General features: G+C 38.5%; 1 protein-coding gene across 4 annotated transcripts in view; it reads left to right on the top strand.

Moving 5' to 3' along the window:
* syt8 (synaptotagmin VIII) overlaps window positions 1–13,035 on the top strand; it is a 17,683-nt gene extending 4,648 nt beyond the window's left edge. For 2 of the 4 annotated variants that reach the window (XM_079859982.1, XM_079859979.1), the window contains exons 2-9: window positions 5,896–6,022; window positions 6,257–6,426; window positions 7,514–7,606; window positions 8,873–9,040; window positions 9,802–9,969; window positions 10,468–10,585; window positions 11,061–11,194; window positions 11,793–13,035. In XM_079859982.1, the coding sequence (XP_079716108.1) occupies window positions 5,923–6,022; window positions 6,257–6,426; window positions 7,514–7,606; window positions 8,873–9,040; window positions 9,802–9,969; window positions 10,468–10,585; window positions 11,061–11,194; window positions 11,793–12,032 (1,191 nt within the window). In that variant the 5' untranslated portion in view covers window positions 5,896–5,922 and the 3' untranslated portion in view covers window positions 12,033–13,035. Of the gene's footprint in view, window positions 1–390; window positions 582–5,895; window positions 6,023–6,256; window positions 6,427–7,513; window positions 7,607–8,872; window positions 9,041–9,801; window positions 9,970–10,467; window positions 10,586–11,060; window positions 11,195–11,792 lie in introns of those variants that run through there. The other 2 variants (XM_079859980.1, XM_079859981.1) reach the window with 2 other exon arrangements.

Below are 13,035 nucleotides of genomic sequence, written 5' to 3'. Positions count from 1 at the left end.
CTGCTCAATTTATCCCTGTACGGGACAAGCGGTTTGGAAAAAGGGTGGATAGATGATACAGCTGCACTTCTTTCCCCTTGTCTTTTTGCGAAATTAAATTTTGCACTGACTATCTTTACCCCTATATTTTCTCCCTCTTAATCTTTTCCCCCTTCATATTTTGTAGTGTCTCTCTCTTGTTCATATTTTAATCACTGTCATAAAAAGATTAAAAATGTCATAAAAGGCATTATAGGCAGCTGCTCTTCAAAGAAAAAAGGCCCAATCAAGTTGGATATTGAATATACTGAATCGTATGAATGGCAGAAGACTGAACTGAGATAAACAACAGGCTTTAGTTTGACCACATGATTAAACCCTCAATAGTTGTTTCTTTTGATCAGTAAAAGTGCTCATTCTAATGGCTCTTTCCTGAGCTGGGCAGTGGGCAGGGACTTCCTTCCCCTCTCCGTGGCTGGACCGCTCATTCACACGGTTTAGGAATGTGTTCATACCATTCAGAATATTAATCTTTACGTTTTATCCGACAACCGAGGTGTCAAGATCCGAACTGAACTCAGTCTACAACAGTGAGTGTCACTGTAAGGCTCTTTTTTTTGTATTGTGTTTCATGGTTTCTTTATGTTCAGTTTGTAGTAATTGTGTGCCAGTTTTGTTCATGTCATTTTCAGATATAGTGTATTTTGTTGCATCAGTATTTACTCATATTCTTTGAGGATAAGAATCTCAAAACTGGGACTCGTACTACTTTATTACTTTGCTGTGGTATTGCAACAGTCTTGACTGTGAAAATGTTGAAATGTTTTGATTGTATTCTCAATGCAGTATTGTTTCATTTTTATTACTGTTTCACTGAAAAAGAATGTTATCTGTACACTTTATGTACACCCAGTTTTAATGGGCGGCTGTCAACTGGTTGTTTAACTTTGGTGGTGACGAAACGCTCTTTTTGTCAGGCAACTGAGAGTTGAATGAGTTACTATATGTATATATACACACATATATACACACACACGCACGCATGCATGCACTGCACGCACTGCACGCACACACACACACACACACACACACACACACACACACACACACACACACACACACACACACACACACACACACACGTTTAATTCGCTATCTAAATGAGGACATTCCATAGATGTAATGGTTTTTATACTGTACAAACTGAATACCATTTACAATTCTACTTAACCCTACATAACCATCACACAAAACTTGTAATTTTTAAAAATTAACTAGGCTACTTTATTTTTATACCAGATTTACAAATGAGGACATCCCTAAAGGGAGGTTTTTGGAGACTTTTTCAGGTTTTGGTCACTTCTTGGCTACAAATTTGTCCCCAAAATAAAGTAGGTACACACACACACACACACACACACACACACACACACACACACACACACACACACACACACACACACACACACACTAGTATACTAAAACCTTATGGCAGACCATTTGTGTTGCGACTGGATATTTTCCCTCTTGTTTGAAGTTGTCTCTATTTTATTTTAAAGGAAAAGTTCACTCCAAACTTAAAATTCTGTCATTATTTACTCATTCTCATATTGATTCAAACCTTTAGAGTTTCTAATTCTCCGATTATGCCTAATTTTATATTTCCTATGGGTTTGGAATGATATACTGACAAAATTTCTATTTCTGGGTGAACTATCCCTTTCATTTTAAGTCAACTATTCTTTTCAGGATGACTCAAATGTTGCAATACCATTTTAACCAGTAGGGGGCGTCACAAAACAAAGTTACTAAGGCAAGGCATGGCAAGTTTATTTATATAGCACATTTCATACACTATGGCAATTCAAAATGCTTTACATAGAAAGGAATAAAAATAATCACAAAATAAAAGCAAGGAAAATTAAAACAGTTATTCAAAGTGCTGTAGAAAGGAATTAAAATAATCATACTATGGCAATTCAAAGTGCTTTGCATAGAAAATAAACACAAAATAAAAGCAATGGTAATTAAAACAGTTATACAAGGAATTAAAATAGATAAATGATACAGTTATAAAATGAATTAAAGTAAAATGAACTAAAGTAGTAAAAAGATGATACATAGAATAAACTTCTCATCCGGTATATCTTTCTTTGCATATAGTTTTACTCTGACACTGTGTCTGTGGTGTTTATTTGGCACACCTAAGAATTCCATTGGACGTCTCCGGTGGACCTGATTTTTCCCTATAATCAGACAGGAGGAGCTCTAGGACTGACCTCGGGTTCACTGCCCCATCAGTCCCCATAAAAAAAAACAAAAAAAAACAACATTTGTTCGGAAGCTCTGGGAATGGAGTCGATCCAGTCCACACCCCACAAAAGCTCAAGTTTAATTGACACATCAAACTCACTACTCCACCACAGACCCAGATCATCAGCATGGTTTCATCTCTCAATTTCTCCAATTTAGTGATTTATGTTTCTCTATTACCCAATCCTCAGTGCCATTTGAGTTTAGAATCAAGAGGATGCAGGATGCAGAAATAAAATACTGTGTAATCGGACGCACAGTGGCACAGTACAGATTTGTTTTGAGTCTGGTTTTGAATGTGACTATTGTAGAAGTACATCTGATCTCTTCTGGAAGTTGGTTCTAGTTGGTTTAGAAACCCTTGGTTTCTAGTTGGTGTGATCCTAATGATCTGAGTGATCTGTTGGGTTTATATTCAGTGAGCATATCTGCAATGTATTGAGGTCCTAGGCCATTGAGTGATTTATATACCAGTAATAATACTTTAAAATCAATCCTAAATGTAACTGGAGCCAATGTGAAGACCTGAGGACTGGTGTGATGTGTTCATATGCTCTGGTTCTGCTCAGCGTTCTGCATGAGCTGCAACTGTCTTATGGTCTTTTTGGGAAGGCCAGTGAGGAGTCCATTACAATAATCCACCCTGCTGGTGATGAAAGCATGCACACGTTTCTCTAAGTCTTGTCTGGAAACAAAGCATCTAATTCTTGCAATATTTTTCAGATGATAGTATGCTGATTTAGTTATTGCTTTGACATGACTACTGAAACTAAGGTCTGACTCTAGTGTCACACCAAGATTCCAAACTTGATTTTTAGTTGTTTGACCCCTAGAGTGAAGGTATGCGTTCACCTTGAGAACTTCATCTTTGTTTCCAAACGCAATGACTTCAGTTTTGTCTTTGTTTAACTGAAGAAAGTTTTGGCACATCCAACTGTTGACTTCATCAATGCATTGGCACAGGGAGTCAATGGGGCTGTAATCGTTAGGCGATAGGGCTAAGTAGAGCTGTGTGTCGTCTGCATAGCTGTGGTAAGCAATTTGGTGCTTTTTCATTATTTGGCTCATTGGGAGCATGTACAGGTTGAAGAGGAGGGGCACAAGAGTTGAGCCTTGAGGGACTCCGCATGTCATGGATGTCCACTCTGACTTATGGTCTCCTATACTCACATAATAACCTCTCCCTCCTAAGTATCACCTGAACCATTTTGAGACTATCCCAGAAAGCCCGACCCAGTTTTCCAGCCTGTCAAGAAGTATGTTATGATCGACAGTGTCAAATGCAGCACTGAGGTCGAGTAGCACCAGCACTGATGTTTTGCCTGAATCAGTATTTAAGCGAATATCGTTTATTATCTTTATGAGCGCTGTCTCTGTGTTGTGATGTGGTCGGATACCAGATTGAAAATGGTCAAAGTATCCATTCGTGCATAAGAATTTGTTCAGCTGATTAAAGACAACTTTTCCAATGATCTTGCCTATGAAAGGAAGATTTGAAATCGGCCCATAGTTGCTTAATATGGTCTTATCCAGAATGCTCTTTTTCAGGAGGGGCTTGACAACTGCAGTTTTCAGGGACTTTGGAAAACTCCCAGAGAGAAGTGAGGAGTTTACCACTTCTAGGAGATCTGCTTCTGAACAGTTTAACATACTTTTGAAAAAGGAGGTGGGGAGTGTGTCAAGGGCGCAGGCTGATGTTTTAAGGTGCTGTACTGTTTCTTCCAAAATTTTACCATTCATTTTTTGATCTGCTCTGTCTTATCTCAGTGCCACACGAGGATATGCTGATCGCCTTTCTGATATTATTGATTTTCTAAGAGAAGAAGGAAACAAACTCACAGCATTTGCTGTCTGAGAGCATTTAACTGTGAATCTGGCTTGGGGGGTTTGTTAGACTCTCTACAGTAGCAAAAAGAGTGCGTGTGTTATTTATGTTTCTGTTTATAGATATTTGAGAAGAAAGTCTGTCTAGCTTAGTCTAATTCCACATTGAAAGCATGAAGGCTGTCTTTATAGATGTTATAATGGACTACAAGTTTTGTCTTCCGCCACATGCGCATATTTTGCACTGCTGTTGAGTTTCTCCAAGGTGCTTTTTGTCTGCCACTCTTCTTCCTGACTTTCACAGGAGCAATATCATCATTTACACTCTGTACTTTTGAGTTAAAGGATTCAAGGAGAGAATCAACAGAGTCCGCATATATGATTGGGGTTAAAGATATGGCCTTCATAAATAGCACACAGGTGTTCACATTTAAGCATCTCTTCTTGACAGACACAGATCTAGCTTCAGTGGCAGGAGAGATCAATATATCAAAGAAAATACAGAAATGAGATGTTTAGACCCTTACTGATAAGTAAATCTAGAGTGTGTTCACGATTGTGTGTGGGTCCGTGTACATGTTGAGTCAGATCAAAAGTATTATGATTTATTTTGCCAAATTGGTTTCTGCATTATCTATGTGAATATTAAAATCCCCAGCAATAGCAAAACAGTCAAACTCTAAAGTAATTGTTGATAACAGTACTGTAAAGTCCTCAGCAAAGGCTGGAGAGTATTTTGGAGGCCTGTAAATAACGATAAGTGAAATGCGTGGAGCACCTTTTACTGTAACACAATGCCCAGATATTCGAAAGATGGGTAATTCCCAAATGATACTTGCTTACATTGATAGACATCTTTAAATAGAGCAGCTAGACCCCCACCTCTCCTAACAGCTCTGCATACACTCATAAAAGTAAAGTTAGGAGGGGTTGTTTCATTGAGGACTGTTGCACTGCAGCTGTCCTCTAGCCAAGTTTCATTTAGAAACATAAAATCCAGGTTATTTGTGGTTATTAAGTCGTTGACTAGAAGTGATTTATTTTAAGTGATCGGATGTTTAAAAGTGCTAACTTGACAGTATTATTGTTTTCTCCCACAGCAGTCTTAGTTTGACATGTAACAGGCAGCAGATTAGATGGGTTTGCCTTACGGCTTGAGAAGACCTTAGACTTTCTATCATGTAATATAACAGAAATAGAGAAAGATACAGGCACACTGGGTTCCCGCTTGTTCTGTAAACATTTAAGAAAGTTACTGTTATCAGAGCGGGGACCCAAAACACATCACTGAGAGCTGGTATCAGTTGTTTTTGGTTCACCTCGAGCTGATGGAGGAGGGTGTGGGCCCTGGCGTTGTGGCAGAGGCCGAAGAGCTCTCACAGGGGGAGGGCGAGCTGGGCCCGCAGGCTTTGGTGGTTGCCCCTTTTTGGTTGATATTTGGGGGCTTGCAGCAAAGGAGTGGGATAGTTTAGTTCCAGCATACACCAGTTCTTCCATTTTCTCTGAGAAGTGCAGAAGTGGAGATGCTGCAGAGAGGAAAAACATGTCTGGTGAGAGGGGCTGTTGCTCTGGTGTTTCCGGCTGTGATATGTTGTCCTGGTTTTCCTGGCTTTTTTCCAGGAAGTCATCCTTGGGTGCAGGTCTAATCCGTCACAGTCTGTCTGTGGTGAGCTCTGTGGGCAGGGCTCAGCTGTCCGTGAGATTGTGTACTAACTCAAACCATAACTTTTTTAAAAACTCTTGCCAGCAACCCACTTTCTTTTCTATGTGCATTTCCAGTGATCCACCGGTCTCATCTATTTCACCATGACACCAAGACCGACAATAAAACCAACTAAAACACTTCATGCCAACACCACAACAGCTGCTCCGGGGTTCCTGCCCTCTTTACTGGACAGGATTCCTTGTGAGTATATCATATGAATCCTCTTTTTAGCACCTGCTCCACGGGCCCCTATCTGATTCCACACCTTGTGCACATTTCTTGCTTCTCAATTTTCACTTGCTACAAGTTTAACTTGCCCTGAGTCTCCTGGCTGTGGTCTCGCCTCATCCTTCAGATGTGTTTCATGGCACTATACTGGACCGCTGCTTTGCTACCGTGATGAAAGATGGAATATTGTTGTTTTTGTCACAACAGTGCCAAGATGGGCCATCTATGCTATATTTGCCGCCATCCTCCTGCTCATTTTTATCTGCATGATATGCTGCTGTGTAAAATGCTGCTGCAAAGGGAAAAAGAAGAGGAAGAAGAAGCTGGACCAGAATATCAGTATGAAAGGGATCTCAGGAACTACAACCGCAGCACTGGTGAGAGATGGATCGTCCATGGTTGTGAATGCTGGATAATTTTTTCTTCTAGTCAGCAATAAGTTTAAATGGAGAGTGAGCAAAAGTAATCTTAGAGAAGAGATATCAACATGTCACAAACTCGTTTTTCTAAGAAACCAAAGTTGTTTAAAGTCAAAGATAACTCAAATAGTTCTCCTCAAATACTTCCATGCTTTTAACATGACTTTTATTGCTGTATAATCTTACAGTATATCAATGTATCATTTGTGTCTGTTTTTATTTCTCCTGAGAGATTTTAAAAGGTGAGGTGTGTAATTTCTGTGGCAAGATGACAAAGAAAATACAATTGTTGTTAAACAGGTTTCCTCAAACACTCCCATCATCTGCTATTGGTTGAAAAACCATAGTCCCGCCTCCAATCTCACGCCATTGGCTGTCACTGTTGCTATGTGAGGTTAATTGAAAGGTCAATAATAATGCAGCATAATACCTTGGAACGCTATCTGTTAGCATTCCCATTCATGCCAAAGGGATTCCAGTGTAATCATTAAACATCATTACTTCACCTTAAAGTGGAAAATCAGAGACAAAGTTGATACTTAGCTCTTTCCCCGCCAGTTTCTTTCATATATATATGTTACCGGCAAAGTGTGAAATCCCGGTATTGTATAGAATGCCTAGGCAATATAGAGAATTCCTGATGGTTTTTGGCAAAAATACATTACCTAATTCTATACATTACCTAGGCATTCTATAGAATGCCGGATAACACACTTTGCCGGTAACATATATACATATATATATATATATATATATATATATATATATATATTTTTTTTTTTTTACTAGCTTCATGCTTTCTTTGTACTCTTTCAAAAGATGTGTAATAGCGCCCCCTACTATATAACAGTCAAAACATGGATTGCTTGAAGTTTCAGTCAATGACGGGAAAGAGTTGTGTCATAAATGACTGAAAAATACCATCAATGGCAGGGAAAGAGTTAACATATCTGAGAGCTCCTTTAAGTTTGTGAAAATCAACCTCTGATCAATACAATATTCCTCTGGGTGGCATTCACTAAGGGGATTCTGGATGTACTGACAGGTCCAGCTTGAGACAGAGGATGTGGAGTATGGATCAGACCAACAGAGGGGAAAACTGCAGTATTCACTGGAGTTCAATGCATCCATTTCAGAGGTAAATGCATCACTTTCACTGATTTTACAGTGTTGCCCTCAACTGGCAGGAAGTATGAACTAATTAACTTTCATTCACCTAGTTCAGGGGTGTCCAAACCTGTTCCTGGAGGGGCACTGTCCCGCAGAGTTTAGCTCCAAGTACCTAAACACACTTGCCTGTAAGTTTCTAGTATAAGACATCTGCCTGGAAGTTTCTAGTATGTCAAGTTAGACTTTGATTAGCTGGTTCAGGTGTGTTTAATTGGGATTGGAGCTAATCTCTGCAGGACAGTGGCCCTCCAGGAGCAGGATTGGACACCCCTGACCTAAGGCTGAATCCGAATTTGCCCCCTAAACCCTCAATCACTATTTCCTACATTAGTCCACTAATACAGTTTGAAGGAGTGAATGAAAACGAGTAAGCGAATTCGGACAGCCGTTGAGCGCACATCGGTTGCACACTTGTAATTGCGGTGCAATGTGGGATTGAATGAGTGCACTCAATAAAGTCCACTATGGTTTCGGACACCACTACAAATTGCTGTCCCTTCAAATAATGGCGATTTCAGATTCAGCCCTAGTTCATACATCTAGCAAATAATCAGAAGTATGCACAATGCACAAACAGAAATAGCTATGTCTTGAATATTATAAAGCAGTAGTAGAAAGTATGATATTTACATTGATATTCTGTCATGATAACCCGGACGACACTTAAATCTTCACTGAATCTATGAAAGTGAATATGTAGTGACCAAAGGTGTTAAACCAAATCAAAACTTATGTTTTATATTCTTCTAAGTCACCATTATTTGTCTTAATTTGTATTGCTCTGCTTGCTCAAGACACTCTATGAATTAACCTAATGATACTCAGTACAACTCTTAATTTAAAACTTGTTTAGAAAAGAAAACCATACATAGACAGTATATACAGTAGGCCTGTTAATTGTATTTACTGTAAAGTCTGGTTGAACCGGAGGTTGCGACCAACTTTACTTCAGTATTGTGACGTATTTCTGAGTGAAACAGAATAGTGAATTATGAAAAATAAACGGTGGGGCTACAAGAACACCATTCCAGTGAGGAAGAAATTCACAGATTTTGACTAAAGATTACAAAGACAAACATTTTTTTTTGTGCGTGGATGAATTGTTCACCACAAGTCTTGGGCACTAACAAAGTAAATAGGGTATTGAATTCATGTGGATTTTAAGAATAAGCATTTAGATAAAACTGTATTTAAGATCATAAACCTATATGTACTGTACCATATTTCTCATCAGCTGACCGTAGGAATAAAAGAAGCTGCCGATTTGAAAGCGATGGATTCAGGAGGGACATCTGACCCTTATGTGAAAATCTACATCCTTCCCAACAAGTCCAAAACATTTGAGACGAAAGTCTTCAGGAAAACCCTTAACCCTGTGTTCAATGAAAATTTCAAATATCAGGTAAACCATGAAGCATATAAATTTGTTCATTATCATAAGGTCATATATTCATGTGGTGGAAAACTGTTATCAGAATTCTGTTATCAGCTCGAACAATGACCTGATGCTTGGTCAAGCTCATTAAAATGTAGTTGTTAACTCTTTCCCCGCCAGTTTTTTTGGAAAAAGTTGCCAGACACTTTTTGCTTGAATATCTGAATATGCAATATATCAAAAGAAAGAACAGAGCCTCTGCCTTTAAACAAAAAGCCTGTTTATTCTACCTTCATGCTTTTTTTTATATCAACATTTGAATGTGGGTAAGTTTCATGAAAAAAAGCAACATTTTGAGCAAAAAGCTGATAAAAACAAGTTTTTATCAACGACTTCATCCAGATCAGATTCAGAATGATGATTAAAACATAGATGGATTAGATCAAGTCCATCAACATCCCCAAAGCTTCACAGTCGTAAACTTTTCCTGGGTGGACAGTAACATTAGGCAGTTTTGATTTATATGCTGTTAAATGGTGATGATTGCATATGGTGATGACTTTACATAATGCATCTGCTCACATAATATGCTATCTCTTGTTTCTGCTTCTTCTTCACCTGTGTTTTGATCAGGAGATTCTGTACTCTTTCAGAAGAAATGTCATAGCGCCCCCTTCTGTTTAACAGTGAAAACACAGAAAGCTGGAAATGTCCATCAATGGCGCGGAAAGAGTTACATTGTTAGAGTAGCTAAACACTGATATGTGTTTTCACCACTTTTATTTTAGATCCCTCAGAAGGAGCTGATTGAGTCGATATTGGTGATGCAAGTCTATGACTTTAACAAATTCTCCAAACATGACATCATCGGTGAGATCAGACTGAATCTGTCCACAGTGGACTGGAATCATGTGATCGAGGAGTGGCGTGATCTGAGCAAAGCTTCCAAACATGAGGTTCAGTTCAGTACTTCAATCCACATATGTTGTCAAGTTCAATGTAATTTTTCATGTGGCTAGTTCACATCAATTATATTCATATGAAGTGTGAAGTGTCATCCTCTACTAAAGGGAAATAAGTTGGGGGTCCCAGAGAGTTGTTTTGCCCCTTCTCTTTCTATTGCTTTGGTATGGCTTACACTGAATATTGAAAGAACCGAATCTTTTGACAATGACTACAGCAGGTGGATTTTGTTTCCATCACGTCACCATATACATCATGTAAAATTACAGTGAGTCCCCCTGGAGCAACCTTATGTAAAGTGTCCTACTCAACGGCACAATGGTGATAGCTTATGCGTCAACCCTTGTCCAGACCAGATGATTGGTTGGGTCAGGACACCCCGGAAATCTACGATTTGACCCCAACACACTTCAATAGGTTTAGAGCTAAGAGCATTCTCTATGCATAACGTGTCTGCTAACTGCATCTTTCATCTTGTACCCATATAATAGCAAGAGCATCTGGGAGAGATCTGCTTTTCTCTTCGTTATGTCCCGACCAGTAGTAAACTCACTGTGATCATACTGGAAGCCAAGAACCTGAAGAAGATGGACCAGGGAGGCTCTTCAGGTGAGACACTCACATACTAAAATGTCCTACATCCTCAAAAGTCTTGTCTGCAATCACTCCTGAATGCATCTCAACACTATAAAACATAGACTCTTTGGAAAACCATGCCTCTACCTACATTTTTGCGTGGCTCCTCGTATGAAACTATGTTATGACCTCAAAACACTTTTACCATAGTGCATGATTTGTAAACTAATACATTTTCAGGTCTATATCACATAATCAATGGGTTTCTGATTTAGGAAACTTTGCACTTGCATGTCACAATAAAGGAGCTCAAAGTCTTGTAGAAGCAAACTAAATGTATAAATGTATAATTAGGCCTGAACTTCTTTTACTGTTCTTATTTCCTCTTTATTCCATTAAATCCCCTTTAAACCATTTTTCAAGATATGGTTACAGCCTTGCTTTCAAGCAGCTATAGAGTAGGTTTTACATAGAAATTGATTAATAGTTCTGTTTTTTTGTTCTGTAGACCCTTATGTGAAAGTTCAATTGGTTCTGGATAAGAAGAAGTGGAAGAAGAGGAAAACATCAGTGAAAAAGCGAACATTGAATCCATACTTTAATGAATCTTTCACTTTCGAGGTATCGTTTGAACAGATTCAGGTGAGTAATACCTAGACTGCTTGCTTATAGATGAATCAAGGGTCCAAAATCTGGATCCATTGTACAGATCTTCAGGACTCGTTGTACGGACCCCTAAAGGGACATACAAATGGGGGGGGGGGGGGGGGGGGATTTAATTTCAATGTGTTTGCATTCACTGGCAAACTTTTGAGTTCCACAGAGGAACTTTGCGTTTGCTCGCGAAACTTCTTGTATTCTTTGCAAGCTTTGTTTTTCATAGGAAGGCAAAACCTTTGTAAGCAAATGTAACGTTTTCTGTAAAAGTTTAGAAAGTGAACGCAAAAGCATTGAAAATTTCCCCCCATCTCATATATTTTCCATTTTTGTACCATTTTTTTTTTGAGCTTTGTACCATTGTGATGTTTGTCATCAAATTTTGGAAAAACGGTGGAAAACCCCCCAGTTTTTATTGCTTTGGTTTGATTAATTTCGTTGAATAAAAAACAACAACATAGGTTGTAATATCACAATATCATCCCTAAATGGTGATTTCAACCACATCAAGCAACTTCACTTCACTTAAAGCCAATTTTACTGGCACTGGAGTAATTTTTTTCACTCATTATTCCTCATACAGAAAGTCCAGCTGGTCATCTCAGTGTGGGATCATGACAAAATGAGCAGAAATGATGCGATTGGCAAGATCTATCTGGGCTGTGATGCTACAGGAAACCAGCTGCGTCACTGGGCGGATATGCTGTCCAACCCACGCAAACCTGTGGCTCAATGGCACACATTACTCTCTGCTGAACAGGTGGACACAACGCTGGCCTTGAAGCACACGTTAAAGATCCCATTTACAAACAAAAACTTTTGAGAAACCTCTACTAACATGACACAATGTTCACAACCAGAAGTTGTTCCCATTCCTTTATGCTTTGTATGCCCAGACTAAGGACCAAAAAAAACGTATTTCTTGCCATTCTTTTTCATTTATTTATGACAGTTCATAAGGTTTAAGTGGAACATTTAATTTCCTTCATTTTCAGATTTTTGGAAGTACCAGAATAGCATGGGAAGTAACTAAAAGTAGTGATGCTACATTTTAAAGTAGCAAGCTGCTAATGCAAAAAGCTGTTTTTTAAAAAATTTTAGTTTGGTTGAGTAATGTAATAATTACGCACACAGCTTTACAGTTACAGTGGCGAGCCAAGAGAATAATCACATTCAGTCTCATACATTGTCTTCTCCAACATACTGTACGTAGTTGTTTGGAAGTCCAATACATTTAAGTCATCTTTCATATGGATGGTTCATGTAAATCAAGCGGTTTAAAGAATGATTCGCCGATTAATTTGTGTCCCTGCACATCATGCTATCTATTTTATATCTCCTTTCTTGTAGTTATATTGCTGCTGTATTTCAAGTCAGTCTTAAAATGTAAATAAAACCCTAATTGAGATCAAAGCCCTGCAAAGCCCTTCTCATGTATTTAAGCTTGGGATATATATATATTTTTTTTTTTACAAACAGCATAAGTTTGATTTTGACATTGGTGATTTTATGTTCTCATCAATTTCATGATCTCAAAGCCTTTATTTGTAGATTTTGTTGCCAACCCACTCATATATCATAACAGTATTTTGATTATGTAAACCAACACAATGACATTAGAGTTTAGCTTTCTGTACTTTACGCTAGAATATCTACACAAGCACGCATTCATAACTAAGAGACAAACGTTATTCAGGGACTGAAATGAACGTTTTTAGTCTATATTGACTTCAATGAATCAATTCTGTAATGTTATAGCTGTGTATGGAGAGCACTTACAGGCAGGGTGTTTTTCAGGTAGAGTCATTAAATTCATCATGAAACTG

This window comes from Squalius cephalus, assembly GCF_949319135.1.
Source record: "Squalius cephalus genome assembly, chromosome: 23".
NCBI lineage: Eukaryota > Metazoa > Chordata > Actinopteri > Cypriniformes > Leuciscidae > Squalius > Squalius cephalus.
This window is presented reverse-complemented; position numbering and strand designations above follow the sequence as displayed.